We start from the raw sequence: 17,719 nt of genomic DNA on the forward strand, positions 1-17,719 counted from the left end.
CCTGAAATGTAGTTTTCCACAGTTGGTTTGGCTGTAGGATTCTTGTTATTATTGACACTGGGAGGTAGCATGGTTCTTACTTATATCCAGGGGTGTAGGAAGGGGTGGGGTGGGGCGGACTGCCCTGGGTGCCCTCACTGAGGTGCGCCACCCACCTGCCCACGACTCCCAAGCCTACCCCGAGCTGTTGGGGTAAGGGGGGAGCTGCATCGCTTTTCTGGTGGCGTTTCCCCCTTCCCCTTTGTTTTGACAGCTTGGGGGGGCTTGGGAGTTGCAGGCAGGCGGTGCCCGAGCGGCTATCCCGCACCTGGGAGGGCACGCCCCCCTCAAGAGTGTGCCCACCCTGGGCAGCGCGGGCATATGCCGCGCCACTGCTTCTATCCTTGCACTCCTGGCTGTCAGGCTTGGTAAGCCTGCAGACTGGATGCATGCTCAGAGTTCTGCCTCCCAAAAGGTTCCTGCCTGCCTTTTGACCACTTGGTGATGCCATCAACCCATTTGGCTGACCTTTCACTAAGAAACTGAAAACTACCTTTCAGGTAGGTACAAATGTACTTTTTAATGTTCCTGTGTGCCGAGGTGAATGAGCTTCAGGCAGACCTCAAGCACAAGTTCCACTTTGAATTGATGTGTCTAGCAGTTCTTGAACAGTATGTTAAAGCAATTTAGTTTTAAAAGCCTCCTCAAAGCTCTAAAGTTAAAACAAAAGGATTAAACATCAGGGAGGAAGCATTAGAATCCTCTTGACTATTGTAGTTTTCAGTGCCATGCTTGCATGTAATTAATGCCAATGTTTAGAAGCAAGGAGGTGATAAGAGCTGATCAGTTTGTACCCAAGTTAAAGAAACTGATATATTCTCTCTCTCTCTCTCTCTCTCTCTCTCTCTCTCTCTCTCTCTCTTCATTGTTACTATTTGTTTTCACAGTTCTATAAAAATGAAATTTCCCCTCTTGCTGGACTCACAGTTTTATTTTCCCCTTATAATCTTATTCTCCTGTAACCTCTAGAATTACAGAGCCAATAACAGGGTTTAGCAGTGTACTAAAAGGCCTAGGGCTTGCCAATCAGAAGGTCATCGGTTTGAATCCCCGTGGTGGGGTGAGCTCCCATTGCTCGTTCTCTGCTCCTGCCAACCTAGCAGTTTGAGAGCACGTCAAGTGCAAGTAGACAAATAGGTACCACTCCAGCGGGAAGGTACCGCTCCAGCGGGACGTTTCCATGCGCTGCTTTGGTTTGCCAGAAGCGGCTTAGCCATGCTGGCCATATGACCTGGAAGCTGTCTGCAGACCAACGCCAACTCCCTTGGCCTATAGAGCGAGATGAGCGCGCAACCCCAGAGTCATCCGCAACTGGACCTAACGGCCTGGGGTACCTTTACCTTTACCTAAAAGGCAAATATCTGATTATTATTCTCTGTTGTACAGAGAATAAAATGGCAACCATTACCAATTATTGACCTTTGAAAGCCATCTAATACGGTTGTAACAAATTCCTTAAATTAAAAATACATGGTGTGAAATAGTGTTTTTTTTCTTGTCTGTCCTGAATCTCCCATGAAAGAATTTCAGTGGATGACCCTGAGTTCTAGGGGTGATGGAGAAAAACATTTCTCTATCCATTGTCTCCATAACATGCACTGTATCTGCTATATATTTTGGGAAGTGGTGGTTTGTTCACTATATGTTTAAGTGCATTTAGGATATTTTGCCCCATCTTACATTGAAACTCATTTGCCAGTTGGGCCAGAAATAATTGTCAGGATCTTATTTGTGAGCAGTGCAGAAAACGTGGCTGTTCGTTAATAATTGTTCTCATATTCTATAGCATGGAGGATGGTGAGAAACAAGATAAAATCAAGGATGATATGTATTCTGAACATATGGAACTAGAAGAACCTAGAAAACGGAAACGAAGGCGTGGGCAAAAAATTGAGAAACCTGATGCAGTTATGGCCAACTTTTTTAAAGTATTGGAAGTTTATCAGACAAGAATGCTGGTATGTTGACCTTCTTTCTTACTTTTGGCCAATGATTATATTAGAAAATAGCATTATATTTATATTATATTATATTATATTATATTATATTATATTATATTATATTATATTATATTATATTATATTATATTATATTATATTATATTATATTATTATTACAGCATTTTTCACAACTTTGCAGGATAAGTAATATATGTTGGTGCATTATGAAGGTTTTTAATAAAGAGACAACACTTGGAAAAGAAAGTATGAAATGGAACATAATTGATATATAATGATGATGTAAAGCATTTTTTTTTTTGATCTCCTTTATTAATTTGTTTTCTTCCTTTTCAGTTCTGATTCTTGTTTTAGGAACTAATAACATTCTTTGCATTTTCAGCACTTTTTGGCCCGAAATTTCTACAATTTAAGATTTCTTGCACTTTTTGTTGCATTCGCCATCAACTTTATCCTGCTTTTCTACAAGGTAATTTAATTGTATCAGTTCTGGCAAGACGCCTTCATTTTTCACAGTGACATTTGCTATGCTGTGGTGAAAATTTAGACTACTATTAAAGTCAGCAGACTCAACTAATCATCAAATAAATGCTGCCAGTATAAAATGTATTAATCCAATTAAGGGTGAAATTATTATTATTTGATTTCATGGAAGAGATGAATTTGAATTGGTGACTTGAGAGTCATAGATCAGTTTCTTAACCACTGCACAACACTACACCAGCATCAGCATAATACATGGCAGTGTTTAACATACAGAGATGTTTTATTCTGTGTTTAATCTGTTGGAAGCCGCCCAGAGTGGCTGGGCGGGGTACAAATAATAAATTATGATGGTGATGAACTTAAATTCTCTTTCTCCACCCCCTCAATACATGAGGTGCTATTCAACTAAGCATTACTCAGAGTATACCCACTGAAATTAATGGCCCTAACTTAGTCATGTTGATTAATTTTAATGGATTTACTCTGAGTAAAACGTCATTGCTTATATAGTACCTCTGCCCTAAACATGTTTTCCTGATTCAGCTGCGGCTACACAACATTTCCCCTGGGTGGTTGAAGAAATGTGCATGGAAAAATCACATTTCAGTGGGCCTGAGAAATATTGTGCAGGAGCTGTGGCCAAGCAAACTGCAATGTGATAACGTCACTATAATTCAAAATATTAGACCATAACTTTAATAAAAGATATGGAAAAAATGCTGGAAAAATTCTACCATATGTCCTTTTAAAATATATATCTATATATATTGTGTATACCCTCACTCCTTGTTTGTGTATCAATTTCAGGTGACAGAAGAGCCATTTGAAGAAATGGAAGAAGATTCAGATCTGTGGCATTCTTTAGAGGAGGAGGAAGATGAAGATGGAGTAGTCTTCTTTGTTTTACAAGAGAGTACAGGCTACATGGCACCAACACTTAGGGCTCTAGCTGTTATCCATACAATCATCTCTTTTGTATGTGTTATTGGATACTATTGTTTAAAGGTTAGTAATTTCACCCTAAATTATCCAGTAATAAAAGCCTCTTCATATTACGGTTTTTCCATTGCTCATTTCCAATTGCCATTCTCTTATTGGTGCTACTGAATGCTTTTTTGTTTTAATTTACATACTTCAATGATACCTTATTGTTGTTATTTTATTACGTATTTTTGTGTTCTTAGCTCTTTTGTGTCCTGTGTATGGTAAGATAGAATATACATTTGATAGATCTCAGCTCTATTTACTGATTGTTCTCTGGATCCTACAACAAGACACACACACACACACACACACACACACACACACATATATATTCTTAAATTCTTCACAATTTCTGGATCTTCTTAAATTCTTCACAATTCCCATAATCAGTAGATAAAGAAGATAGTTTCCAATTGTACAGTTCAGGAACACTGTAAAATGCAATATTCCAAACTATTTTCAAGACATTTCTAAACTTTCAGCTTCCTTTGGAGCTTCCAAATAATTATTTTTGCAATAGGTTCCTCTGGTTGTATTCAAACGGGAGAAGGACATTGCAAGGAAGCTGGAATTTGATGGTCTGTATATTACCGAACAACCCTCCGAAGATGACATTAAAGGACAGTGGGATCGCCTCGTCATAAATACGCCGTAAGTAACATGGAGTACAACCTTGCTCCTGCTTCTTGATCAGAAGTTCAGCTAAAGAAGGCCAACACAAGCTGCTTGTAGTTTTTGCAGTTACGCCACATTCCTGTTTTACTTTGGCACTATGGTTACTTTTCACCATGCCTGCTTCCCATGCTACTTGATAATGTATGCAATGGGGAGGCTACATAGGAAAGAAGGGTGACATTACTTCCCATATCATTATCATCATCATCATCATCATCGTTGCCCCAGCCGCTCTAGATGGCTTTCAACATAATGCAAACACAGCAAATGTCAGACACTGAAAACTTCCCGATAAGGGCTGCCTTCAGATGTCTTCAGAAAGTTGTGCAGTTGTTTATCTCTTTGACATCTGATGGGAGGGTGTTCCACAGGGTGGGTGCCACTACTGAGAAGGCCCTCTGCCTGGTTCCCTGTAGCTTTGCTTCTCGCAGTGAGGGAACCACCAGAAGGCCCTCAGCGCTGGACCTCAGTGTCCGGGCAGAACGATGAGGGTGGAGATGCTTCTTCAGGTATACAGGGTCGAGGCTGTTTAGGGCTTTAAAGGTCATCACCAACACCTTGAATTGTGCTCGGAAGCATACTGTAAATCTTTTAGGGCCGGCGTTATGTGGTCCCTGCAGTTGCTCTTGGTCATCAGTCTAGCAGCCACATTCTGGATTAGTTGTTTCCGAGTCGGCTTCAAAGGTAGCCCCATGTAGAGCGCATTGCAGTAGTCCAAGCAGGAGATAACCAGAGCTGCTAGGTTGGCAGGAGCAGGGGCCAAGCAATGGGAGCTCACCCCGTCGCAGGGATTCAAACTGCCAACCTTCTGATCGGAAAGCCCTAGGCCCTGTGGTTTAACCCACAGCGCCACCCGCCTCCCTCACATTGTTGGAGGTGGTGACTGATAAATACAGTTGCTAGTATCATGTTTAGGAAAAAATTAACAGAAATGGTATTTTTAGTTGTATTTTCTTTCAGACATCTATTTTATACTTGGCAATGAACCTATGATAAAAATAAAATCTAGACAAATGTAAAGAAAAGAATGCTTTAAAAGGTTAATATGTACGCTGCAGAAAGGAGCTACATCATTTTCTTTCACACCTGGCAGGAGCTGGAGAAAATCTGTAAAATCCGTAATTATGGATTCGTAAGCACCAGTATCACTTACTGAACAGAAATTTATAAATTATAGGCAATCACGGGGGGGGGGGGGCAATCACTATGAGGCAAAATTCTACCAATAGATCAGAAAATAATGCCATCTTCCTAACGCAACCTATAGCAATAAAATACAAATGTAATTAAAGTCCTTTTGTGTTCTTTTGTTAACTAATTTGAAATTCTTATTTATGTATCTATGCAGATATTTTCCTAACAATTATTGGGACAAGTTTGTAAAACGAAAGGTAAGTTCTTTAAATATATGTCAAGAGTCATGCTATTAAAAATAACCAGATATGTCAAATTAAGCATGTTTGTTGTTGCATTATGTGTAAGGAATAAGCATAAATTGGGAATAAAAGGCCACAGTTTTATTACAGAATATTAGCAACAATGAAGTGAGCTTGGGCTCCAGGTATACCATGGCATTTCTTCTCTCTCTGCTCCTCCCAGCAGTCCCCCCGCCCCGGTCCTTGTTGTAGATATATGACCTGACTGTCTCCAGGCACTGCAACAGTCATCCGCAACATGGCAGGGCTGATGTTGCCAGCCTTCATGTCTCATTTGCAGACATCTTTGTCTCCTCAACCTGCTCCTCTCGGTGATTTGGAGGGAATGTCCCTTAAATCATATTAGGAATAGCCATCTATGATGATGTATTAGTGATATTTTCAGCTCTTATTTGCAAGTATTGCTTTGTCAAGCATGTATAACCCTAGAATAGAAAATAACTCGCATTTAATTAATTTACATAATAAAAATGCTTTCTGATTACTTTTTATGCTTCTATTTTTGAATGCCTCCACTCCTCCTGCCAACTGTCATTGTTTTAAGAGTATCAACCTAAGTTGTTAAAACTCCTGACAAATACTGATTGAATTAAAGTTGATGATACCTCGTATCTTTCCCCTCGAAGGTAATCAACAAGTATGGTGATTTATATGGAGCAGAACGCATTGCAGAACTCCTGGGTCTGGACAAAAATGCTCTGGATTTCAGCCCAGTGGAACATACTGAACTAGAGGAGGCATCCCTTGTTTTGTGGTACGGTGGGATCTTTAAACTAAAGCCATAGTAGATTAGAGGCAAAGCAAATTCAGGAGTCCCTTTATTTATTTATAAAGTTTGGCCAGGCTGGTGATGGAGCTAGATAAAGCAAATCAGCGTGACGAACGTTGTTGGAAGTGTTTAATTCCTATTTTAAAAGGGTACAATAACAAAATCAAGAGATTTTTCATCAGCTAAAGAAATCTTGACACCCTGATCAGATGTGGATGGGTGTATGACATGAAATTGTGGTAGTGCAGAATGGCTTGTGCCGATGCGCCATCCAGTTTTTTAGCAAGACAGCCTGCCAATAGCAATTTTGTTATTTAAAACTATAGTGCCATACAGGGGGTGCAGAGTCCTTTACTTGAAATGGCCCTGGAGTAGTTAAAATGCTGTTGGGATGTTGCACAGGTGAGTCAAGCCTGCTTGAGGAAATTGTGTGCTGAACCAACATCATATTTAGCTACACTGATTTGTTTTCTGTGTATAAACGCTGACTTACCTTTCAGTGTTGTGGGCTAGCTCAGCACAACAGCCTCACTGTTTCATGACACTGCAGTAGATCAGTAGTGCTGCACCCTATTTTAAATACTTAAAAGTAGGTGATAAAGTTGGATCATGTTTGGAGCTGTAAAGAAAATTATCCCCAATACACCTCCATAAATTCCCTAGAATATTTCAGCGCATATCGCTGCTGAAAACCCCCCTAAAACAATCAATGTGAGAGAAATGTATATGTTGATAAAATAATGATTATACCACTGATTAATTTAATATTATTTCTCTATTAGGTTAAGTTCTATTGATGCCAAATACCATATCTGGAAGCTTGGTGTTGTTTTCACTGATAATGTAAGTATACTGTATGAATGTGGAAAAATTCTTCTGCTTCATTATTCTCATTGTTGGCTTACACAGGGATGGACTAGATAGGGAACAAACCTTGCACTCGTGTGTCCTTTCTTGACATTTGATGAGGCATCCAAATGGACGTATCAGGTGCAGATGATGGATTAGACAGAAGGTGGAGAGGTCTGGGATAGAATGGTTCAGCTGGTTATCATCAGCATATAGGAAGCCTTTGTATAAATCATGCAAAGGGAGAAAATAGTGATAGAAAAGGAGGCCTCAATAGAGGCTGAGAAGGAGCTTCATCCAGCGGCAGTCGTGAAGCAGCAATCAGAGTTAGAAGGGCAGTCAGCCAGGAACAGACACGGAAGCTTGCATTGAAGGAACTAAGGAGGAAAAGATGCTCAATTGTATCAAAACGAAATGGAAACCTTCAAGGACTAAAAGGACAAAGTGGAGGCTTTGGATTTGGCAGTGAAAACATTATCTCCAACGTTTCGGAAGTCGGAATGGTCTTCCGGAATGGATTACGTTTGAAAACCGAGGTACCACTGTATTACTACTGACAGCGGTATTTATTGGAGCAATATTAAGACATGACATGTTTAAAGGCAATGTTACTAATGAACAATCTGTTTCAGATTTTTTGCAAATTTGTTTCATGTTATTTTTCTGTTGAGCAGATACATTCTTTTTAAAGAATGTCTTGTCTGGTACATTTTCTTGAACTTTTGTTTTTTACTTTGGAATCATTTGGTTATGTTAAGCAGCCCTATATTAACTTTAAAATTATTCACTCCCTGTTTACTTTAAACCAAGAACTTCTGCCATTTTGTTTTCATAGTTTGGTTGTTCTCATCCTGAGGTGTCAGTTAGTTTGTCACCATTCAAGGAAGCAACAACTGAAACATGTGAGATCTGAGGATCTCATAAGAATTTACTTACTATGGAGCTGATTAATAATGGTGGCTTTGCAGAAGAAGTGTAATAAAGATATTTAAAGTATTGGGTTCGATCAAGATTGGGTTAGAGCCACGTCCTTCAGCATGCAAAATGACATTTTCTGATTTCTTAGATCCCTACATGAGAAAACTGAACTAAAATTCAGAGGTGTGCTTCTGCACGTGCAAGGTGTTGCACACAATCTCTTGAACCATGTTTTCTGTTAGCTTTTTCTCATCAGTTCATACAAAAGTGCCACTGGTAGAATGTATTCTGCTACTGCATCTCTTGATAATTAGGATACTAAAAATCAAATTATGGATGTAGCGCTCAGGTCTCCTAGAACTGCGAGCCACAAGCAGCTTAAAATAATTGACCCAGGGAGAATTAGGATTCTTCTTCAGACAAGCTTTTAGCCCCTGTGTTGTATCTTTGTGTGTTGCTCTTGTATAGAACTGACTGCCATGGTAGAAAAGCATTTTATAAATAATTTTAATAATAATAATAAAGCACAATACTTGAAAAATGAGAGTAGCAGCAGTTGCTGACATTTAACGTTTTCTTTAGTCCTTCTTGTACTTAGCTTGGTACACAACCATGTCAATTCTTGGTCATTACAACAACTTCTTCTTTGCTGCCCACTTGCTTGATATTGCTATGGGTTTTAAGACTCTGCGTACCATCCTGTCTTCTGTAACCCACAATGGCAAACAGGTGAGTTACTGGCAACATCATTTCTTTTAAAATGAATTATTCTCCTGCTGGGGTGGGGAACCTCTAGCCCACCAGACGATGCTGAACTGCAACTTCCACCCTCCTTGTCATTAGCCCTGTTGGCTAAGCCAATGGAAACTTAATTCGGCAACGTCTGGAGGGCCAAAGGATCCCCATCCCTCCTCTACTGAGAAATAATACTAATGCTGGAATACAATTAGTATATGGAACAACTGAAAACATTAGTATTGTCTTCAAATACATCATTAAAAACAGAGTTGCTGCGAATAATGTAGAAGTGCACAACGGTCAAGTTTGAGGAATGTGATACATAATTACATAATTAACAACCTCATGGGATGCATCTCTGAGTGTATTATACCATTCAGACTGCAGATGAGACAAACCAATCAACAATTTGAATGATTCCCTCTATTTTTAAAAAACTCCCTGTAAAAAGAAAAAATCTAGAAGGCTGGAGAGAATGTTATGGCTTAGCCACCTCTTACATGCTGGAGTGGCTGGGGAAACCCAGCTAGATGGGCAGGGTATAAATAATAATAATAATAATAATAATAATAATATGCTGCCTTTGAATACACTTGAAGCGTTCTTCCCCCATCCCAGAGGGAACATTCAGATATTTACATTCTACAGTCCAACGACAGATTCATCATGCATGGCTACATGTCATATGTTTTATATCTTAATTTCAGAATGGTGGTATGGTATGTTAGGTTGAACAATTTTCTTTTTCATAATTTTCATAATTGTGTGAGAGAGATTATGTATGATTGCATGCACACACGAAATATAAAAACAGATGTCAATAGTTTAATGCTGTTTCCAGGGGAACAGGCAGTTTTCTCTGTACAATATGTGAACCTTATCTGCTTTTTAAAACAAGCACTATTCCACATTCCTTTCACTTGATTTAGTGTCTTCCATTCTAACATTTGTCCAGATCCACTTCCAGTTGTGTTTTCAAAAGGTGAATCCTTATGATTCCCTTCTAGTTGGAGATGCACATTCAAATAGGCATCCTATTAAAAGGAACGCAGTGCAGATAGACAGCCTTGTCTGGGCACTGGGAGTGCTAGCCAACTGCCTGTGTTTTCTCTGTTCAAGGCAAATTTCTGGGCTTTTATGTGAATTTGATAGGAATGTTTAGAAAACATTGGGGGGGGGCAAACAGTGGGGTGCTCAAGCATCTCTTTCTATGGTTATCGTCATGAAAAACAATGCCTGATGGGGTGATTCAGTCCACGAAAACAGGTACACAACACGCAATTTGAACCACATATAAAAACTGGCTGAGGAATGGCTGTAGCAATACTACAGTCTGTACCCTCAAGCCTTGTTTGTCTCAATATATTTTTTCATGAAATACAGCATTCATAATACTCTTGTCACATTTTTAGGGCATCATAGGCCAAATTCAACAAAGTGGCCCCATTAGCAGAAGCCTGTGCAAGGACTTCTGCTAGCACAACTATCTCCTCCCTCTCCCCCCACATCAGCGGTTCTGGGGCTTCAGGGGAATCTGCAGAACAACACACAGAAAAGGGAGGTTGTTTCATCTAGGAAACAGAAATTATTGTGTTGACACAACAATTGTTTTTGTGTGACAATGATTCTCTCCATGTTTTTTTAATTCTTTATTGTCTAGGAATTTTAGTTACAGATAGGTAGCCGTGTTGGTCTGCCATAGTCAAAACAAAAAAAATTCCTTCCAGTAGCACCTTAAAGACCAACTAAGTCAGTTCTTGGTATGAGCTTTCGTGTGCATGCACACTTCTTCAGATATCTGAGTGTATCTGAAGAAGTGTGCATGCACACGAAAGCTCATACCAAGAACTGACTTAGTTGGTCTTTAAGGTGCTACTGGAAGGAATTTTTTTTGTTTTGACTAGGAATTTTAGTTCATATATATATTATTGAGTGAGATTTTAATCCCTAATTGCTATTTTTCCTCATGTGATACTTTATTTTGGATAGCTTGTTTTGACTGTTGGACTCTTGGCTGTAGTGGTATACCTTTACACGGTTGTGGCATTCAACTTCTTCCGCAAATTTTATAACAAGAGCGAAGATGAAGATGAGCCAGACATGAAATGTGATGACATGATGACGGTAAGTACCAGGACATCACGGGAATTATTTTAACTCAGAAATGTTACTGTGTGGGTAAAAACATATGGATGTTTTTACACACACATTAAAAAACACATCAAAGTGAATATTTATCTATTAGATTTATGTACCACCCTTCATCACAAGATCTTAGGGTGGCTTACAAGCTAAAAATGCAAGGCACAAATAAATAGTTAAAACAAAAACAACAAATCAAGCCCCCCCCCCCCTTCTCATAAACATATTTAAAAGGCTGTAGAATGTTAATCAGCCAATCAGTCATTTTAAATCATGTATACAGGCATTTTAATAATAAAAACCATGGCCCTATAGTGCCCAGTTTAAAGTGAATAGAGATTAGTATTCAGAACCTAAAGAGAAATCAATATACTTGAAAGTTTTGTTTGGATGTTTCTTGATATTATATCCAAAATGTGTGTAAGGCTCAAATAATTTTCAAGGCCACTTTACTATTGTTGTTTAAAATTAAACACAGCTGTATTGCTATATTATATACATTTTTTGCAACATTTCTAACTTGGTGTCTTCTTTGAGACTTCTGGAGTCCGTCTTTCAGAGGTTGGACCGTCCCTATAGAAGAGTCAGTTTACAAACTCATAGGAGGAGGAATGAAGGATTTCAAACGTTCTTCACTGTCCACCAGAGAACATGAGAACTTATTTGGGGGGCATTATCTACTAGGAAGTTTTCCTTAGCAAGACCAATTGAAATGAATGAATGCTGTGCGAAAGCATGGTAGTTGATTTTGTCCTTTGCAAAAATATTACGTGTTTTAGATTTCATCAGATTAATTCCATTCCAAATATTTGGGAAATCTCCAGCCAACCAGGCCTCCCCATTTGGCCTGTGCGGTCATTTTGGGCAACCCATGTCTCTCTCCTCCCCCCCCCCCCAATACCTTACACCATTTATGACACCAGGTGTGGGGCTGAGAACCAGGTATTGTTGGGCATTTGGGAAGCACCTGAAAAATAACTTTGCCAGCCCTGTACTCAGTGCTACCTAAATCCCAAGCATAGAGTAGGCAAAGCAGAGGACCTAATGATTAGTTTTTTTCATTTGTTTGGGAACCAATGTGATGGGGACTTTGGCAGCTGTAAATCACCTGAAGTCATTATGTCAGATGATTAACTGGTGAGTGTCAAAGCTGACCCATGAGTGAGTTGGGAAGGTAAGGATCTGGCTCACTGGGCTGAAAAGCTTCCCCACTTGATATAGAACAGGCTTCCTCAACCTCGGCTCTCTAGATCAGTGTTTCCCAACCTTGTGCCTCCAGATGTTTTTGGCCTACAACTCCCATCATCCCTAGCTAGCTAGCAGGACCAGTGGTCAGGGATGCTGGGAATTGTAGTCTCAGAACATCTGGAGGGCCGAGGATGAGGAAGCCTGCTATAGAAAATGATATAAAATGCAATAGCTGTTTAAAAATTGTACTTTTTACTCTTATAATTCAAAGCAGTTGGATTCTCTGTCGTGAAATGTAACAAATTCTTTTTTCCAGTGTTACCTCTTCCACATGTATGTGGGTGTAAGAGCAGGTGGAGGCATTGGAGATGAAATTGAAGACCCTGCAGGAGACCCTTACGAGATGTATCGAATTGTTTTTGATATCACGTTTTTCTTCTTTGTCATTGTCATCCTACTGGCCATCATTCAAGGTATGTTGACTGTGACGTGCTATTGGCATGCTACATATATTCAATATATGTAAAGAGTAAGTTAGGGATGCGGGTGGTGCTGTGGTTGCCGATCAGAAGGTTGGCAGTTTGAATCCCCGCGTCGGGGTGAGCTCCCGTTGCTCGATCCCTGCTCCTGCCAACCTAGCAGTTCGAAAGCATGTCAAAGTGCAAGTAGATAAAGAGGTACCACTCCGGCGGGAAGGTAAACGGCGTTTTCTTGCGCTGCTCTGGTTCGCCAGAAGCGGCTTAGTCATGCTGGCCACATGATCTGGAAGCTGTATGCCGGCTCCCTCGGCCAATATAGCGAGATGAGCGCCACAACCCCAGAGTCATCCGCGACTGGACCTAATGGTCAGGGTCCCTTTACCTTTACTTAAAGAGTAAGTTTAGAAAAGGAAAGTGTCCAAACCTGTTTCCAGTGTGTAAGCAAAGAAATGCAAATGTATTGACAGACACACTGGGCATTTATTCCTTTACAGTCCTTTAAGAAAGACAATTAGTTAACTGAAAAGACATGTATTTTAAACACCTCAATTAAAATATTAAAGGGTATAAATGCTGCAAATGTTCTTTTTTATAAAAACATGAGCTACTCTACACTACTTCCATTCCATTCAATAATAGGTCTGATTATTGATGCCTTTGGTGAATTAAGAGACCAGCAAGAGCAGGTGAAAGAAGATATGGAGGTATTGATAAATGTTTTTATTTATTCATTTCTCTATTTCATAAAATGTATACAACCATTTGATCGTTTGAAAAAAGAAACCCTCAAAGTGATGAAGTAAACGAGCATATTTTTGTAAATTTTATTTCAGTAAGATATTATACCCAATTACTGATAGGAATCTAGGCTAATTCATCATGGCTTAACCTTCTGTTTTATTTCTAGACCAAATGTTTTATTTGTGGAATTGGTAATGACTATTTTGACACAACCCCCCATGGATTTGAAATGCATACTTTACAAGAGCACAACTTGGCCAACTACCTGTGAGTATATGCACATTCTTTCTTTGTTAAATACAAACCTCTAATGAACTTTTAGCACTAGCCTTACTGGATTACCTATTGCATGTCTACTCTGAAGCCTTTGTACAAGATTCTAAGTGTGTGCATGTATGATTGCAACCTCAATCTCTGAAACTCATTCAGTCTCCTCAGCACTGTGGTTACTGATCCAAGACTCAGGAAATTATTCATGTGCAGGTGAAAACTATGTGAACAGCTAGAGCTTTTTGTTTACATTTTCTCCATGGTAAATCTTGCTGCTAAAGCCCCTTTAGAGATTGGGATCTGTCAAAGCCTTGCTTTGTAAAGTACCATGGACATAATTCTGCATCATCATAATCATTAGTAAGAAGTTGAATATGAAGTAATGAATAGCCAAGGCTTATCCTATCTGTATTTGATCTTATTCTTAAAAAATTATAAGCTGCTTTGAATGATTAGTCATAACCAGAAATAAAATATTGCAGAAAGTAGCAAGATCAACTTCTTTAGGAGTGGAAGCTTCTTCAGTGAGAATACATCAAAGGATGTTTTGATTGGTTTTCTAATTCAAGGCCTGTTGCCCACCCCCCTTGGATTTCCAAAGATAATTTATTGGCATATGTGCATAAAATTAGATATGGTATTTTCAGTAATTCAAAAGACAGAATACCTACGAAAGGAAAAGTAGCACTCTAAAGAGCCAGTTTTCAGAAAGGAGAACACACCGTGAGGCAACAGCCAGAATCTCTATACATGGAGATTCTGTACTAATCTGTATCCATGTTCTGGTTATTTAGACTGTGAAAGAGAAATACAGTCCCTGAAGGTGAAACAAATTTGTTTTTTGTGGGGGGTTTTTTTAAAAGAGAAACATCCAACAAATGTTTCATTTTCTACCCACAATTTCCCCCCTCCTTTTGTGTCTGTTTCTGGGTACATTTGTCAACATTTTTTGGATTGTGAACTGGCAGGCACACATTTACATTTACCTATATACAATATTCAGCATAATTTATGCACTTTTTCAAAGAGCAGAAAAAATATATTAAATATTGTTGCTACTGCTTTCCCCCTAAATAGAAATCATTGTTATTGTTGTTTTTGAGAAACAGAAGCATTACACTACAGTTTAAAACACAATATGTAGTTTGATATTCTCGTTCCAGGTTCTTCCTGATGTATCTCATTAATAAGGATGAAACTGAGCACACTGGACAGGTAAGCATTATATTCATAGGAGCCAACTCCTAGCGACTGAGCTCCCCCCCAATAAAATATTTAAGGGGGCTGGGCCATTCAAATGGTGTGGGTGTGCACCATCATGTGATTGATTATGCTGGGCGGGGCTTGCTCCCCTCCACCCAATATTTTATTCAAGCTGGCACCCTTGATTACACCATTCATTACTACCACTAACAGTGAACTTGAGCTATGTCTATTACTAAAGCAGAAAATCAGGCTGTCCTGATATCTATGCGGTTGGAGGACTTCCTAGATATGCAGAAAAATATCTGCTTGTAAATTTAAAAAGGATGGACGAGTCACTGAACAATAATGATATTAAATAATATCCTGGGAGGGAGATTAGAATTGGGGTTCTGTGGTAGGGACATAGAAGCTATTTCCCTGGGGCTTCCCCCGAGATACTGCTTTTGACTATCTTTGTCCTGAAATTTTGGTAGGAGACAGCTGGGAAAGAAGGTTTGGCTGGCTGGGGTGTGTGTGTCCAAACCTCAAGTTTCAAATATTGAAGGGTTTGGACTTGCTTAAATTCAAACTTGTGGGAGTTCTCATTTTCAGCCAACTCAATGATTTACAATAATTTTTCATGTTTACATGTTTAAATATGCACACATGCTCTGTTAATACAAATCCTATGAGCAAAACCCCTTGATATTGATTTTGCCCTTACCTCAGAAAAGCTTTTAAAGACTGCTCTGTCAAATGAGCATTTGGCACACTTTTCAAACATTTCAAATTTCAACCCATTGCAACCCATACATGAAAGTTACAGAACTTATGCAGCATTCAAGTGAATGTGTGTGCTACAAAATAAATGACACTCAACTGGACTCGGCCATACACCACTAAATTAAACAGGATTTAACAGATGCTTAATATAACTAACAAAGATGTGAATTAAACTGATGTTGACTTTGGTATATATGTGGTTTCAGCGAGACAGACATTCTCTGCTGTGAATCTTTTGAAAAAAGATCTTTCTCATACTTTCAGGAGTCCTACGTATGGAAAATGTACCAAGAAAGATGTTGGGATTTTTTCCCAGCTGGAGACTGCTTTCGTAAACAGTATGAAGATCAACTTGGATAAAATATCAACCAAGAAACAACTTGCACTCAAACTTACAAGATTTAGACAAAAATCAAAGTCTTACCATTTCATGGTGTAATATAAGTATTATGTATGTTAAATCTTTCGATACAACAAAACTAGTTTAATTTTACAAAGATCCAGCTGGGCTTTTTGCACCTGGCAGAACCAGGCCTTATATTGTCTGGATTTCAGCTTTCTTACTGGAGAAGTACAAAAAAATATAATTAAACTTTCAAATTACAGTATTCTAGTTCACAAGTTATTATTTGTTATTAACCCAACTCCTTAGGTAATAAAAATAGTTTAGTTGAAAGGGCTACAGCATTGCTTGTTACATGCACAACACCTGCAACCTAAGAACTTGAATGTCAGATGACAAGGCCTCAATTACTGGCTCATATTAGGATCCTAACAATATTTCAAGCAGCTTTATTTCCGACTCCCCCACTAAGATCCAGAAAGAAAGTTTCGAATCCTTCAGTGCTTAAAACTTTCAAATATTTTACTGTCTATAAAATCCTAATTAAAGTGCCTTAAATATTTGCAGACATAGCTATGCAAAAGTTTTTTTTTAGGTGGCATTTTAGATTGACATTTTTGTTAACTGGTTGTGTTGCTTCCCTGTCTTACTGTATGAAATACTTGAAGGTGAGTCATATATTTGTTCCAATATCAGCGTATAAGATGCAGATGGTAAAAAATATACTGTCTCACGATCTTACACAATTAAATTTTAGGTCAAATAAAAATGCTTTATGGTCAACTAAGTAGTTAAGTTGCTATGTTTTTGCATATTTCCTTTGAATAAAACGTGCCCACTGCAATAAAGAATTTACAAAACCAATCTTAATTTTTGTCACTTTTTTATGAACAAACTAAAGTCACACCACAACTACAACATACAGTTTGCATTCACCAGCACTGTTTATTTTGCAGCTTTAAGCGAGAAGTTCTTCTACAGCAGAAACCGAAATTGTCCTGCTGTTATCTGAATTATTTTAAACCATCTGTGTGACATTTTTAATTTACAAGCATTTCAAGAGAATGTCATATTTCTTCAGGCAGTGTAATACAGAGAATTCTCTGCAAGGTGTCCAGCATATTTGACACTAAGAAACAACAAAAGTTGAACATATAGTATAATTAAAAATCAAGGTGAAGTTGCTACTTAATTAAATACTTGTAAGCAATTATTCTATACCAGCTACTGTCATGTCAATTTTTCAGTTTACTTGCGTGTCAACCAAAATGTAGCCTTAGGAGATCATGCTGTCTAACCAGTCTTCAAGGTCCTCTTCGGAAATATTTTTGGATGTTGCTTCCTGCTGTTGAGATGCTGAGCAAATTTGTTCAGTTCCATCCAGTTCTAAAAGGTCTGAAGAAATAAAAACAGGACAAAATGTAACTAACTTGTCTGGGGATGGCTAGGCAGGCAAATGCTGACAAGCTCCAATAACAGCAAACCTGAGAGCCAGTTAGGAAGCCGACTCCATCATCCAGCTTCTAAAGGGAGACAGGCTGGGTGATTTAAAAGCCCCCTGCAAGTCAGGATCTTCCAGAAGACAGGAGAAGAAGAAAGGTAATAGCTGAAAAAGGGGAATCCATCTAACAATATGCTGTACCTCCCAATTTCCTGAGATAGTGGGAAATAATAGGAGGCACTAGAATTGTAAAACATGTATTTTCCAGGCTCTGTATGCACTGGGAAGAAAATTT

General features: G+C 38.8%; 2 protein-coding genes across 5 annotated transcripts in view; one reads left to right on the forward strand and one right to left on the reverse strand.

Annotated features, from left to right (window-relative positions):
* Window positions 1-16,847, forward strand: part of RYR3 (ryanodine receptor 3) — a 265,043-nt gene extending 248,196 nt beyond the window's left edge. Inside the window, exons 93-106 of the mRNA XM_083743873.1 lie at window positions 1,826-1,997; window positions 2,380-2,466; window positions 3,291-3,488; window positions 3,988-4,118; window positions 5,491-5,533; window positions 6,205-6,332; window positions 7,130-7,190; window positions 8,697-8,843; window positions 10,842-10,976; window positions 12,499-12,655; window positions 13,301-13,365; window positions 13,569-13,669; window positions 14,836-14,887; window positions 15,905-16,847. Of these exons, the coding sequence (XP_083599999.1) occupies window positions 1,826-1,997; window positions 2,380-2,466; window positions 3,291-3,488; window positions 3,988-4,118; window positions 5,491-5,533; window positions 6,205-6,332; window positions 7,130-7,190; window positions 8,697-8,843; window positions 10,842-10,976; window positions 12,499-12,655; window positions 13,301-13,365; window positions 13,569-13,669; window positions 14,836-14,887; window positions 15,905-16,000 (1,573 nt within the window). The 3' untranslated portion in view covers window positions 16,001-16,847. The remainder of the gene's footprint in view (window positions 1-1,825; window positions 1,998-2,379; window positions 2,467-3,290; window positions 3,489-3,987; window positions 4,119-5,490; window positions 5,534-6,204; window positions 6,333-7,129; window positions 7,191-8,696; window positions 8,844-10,841; window positions 10,977-12,498; window positions 12,656-13,300; window positions 13,366-13,568; window positions 13,670-14,835; window positions 14,888-15,904) is intronic.
* Window positions 16,848-16,908: 61 nt separating this feature from the next.
* The window catches only part of AVEN (apoptosis and caspase activation inhibitor), a 104,459-nt gene continuing 103,648 nt past the window's right edge, over window positions 16,909-17,719 (reverse strand). For all 4 annotated transcript variants that reach the window (XM_083745228.1, XM_083745230.1, XM_083745231.1 and 1 more), the window contains one exon: window positions 16,909-17,378. In XM_083745228.1, coding sequence (XP_083601354.1) covers window positions 17,260-17,378 — 119 coding nt within the window. In that variant the 3' untranslated portion in view covers window positions 16,909-17,259. The remainder of the gene's footprint in view (window positions 17,379-17,719) is intronic.

Source organism: Podarcis gaigeae (genome assembly GCF_964106915.1).
Source record: "Podarcis gaigeae genome assembly, chromosome: 1".
NCBI lineage: Eukaryota > Metazoa > Chordata > Lepidosauria > Squamata > Lacertidae > Podarcis > Podarcis gaigeae.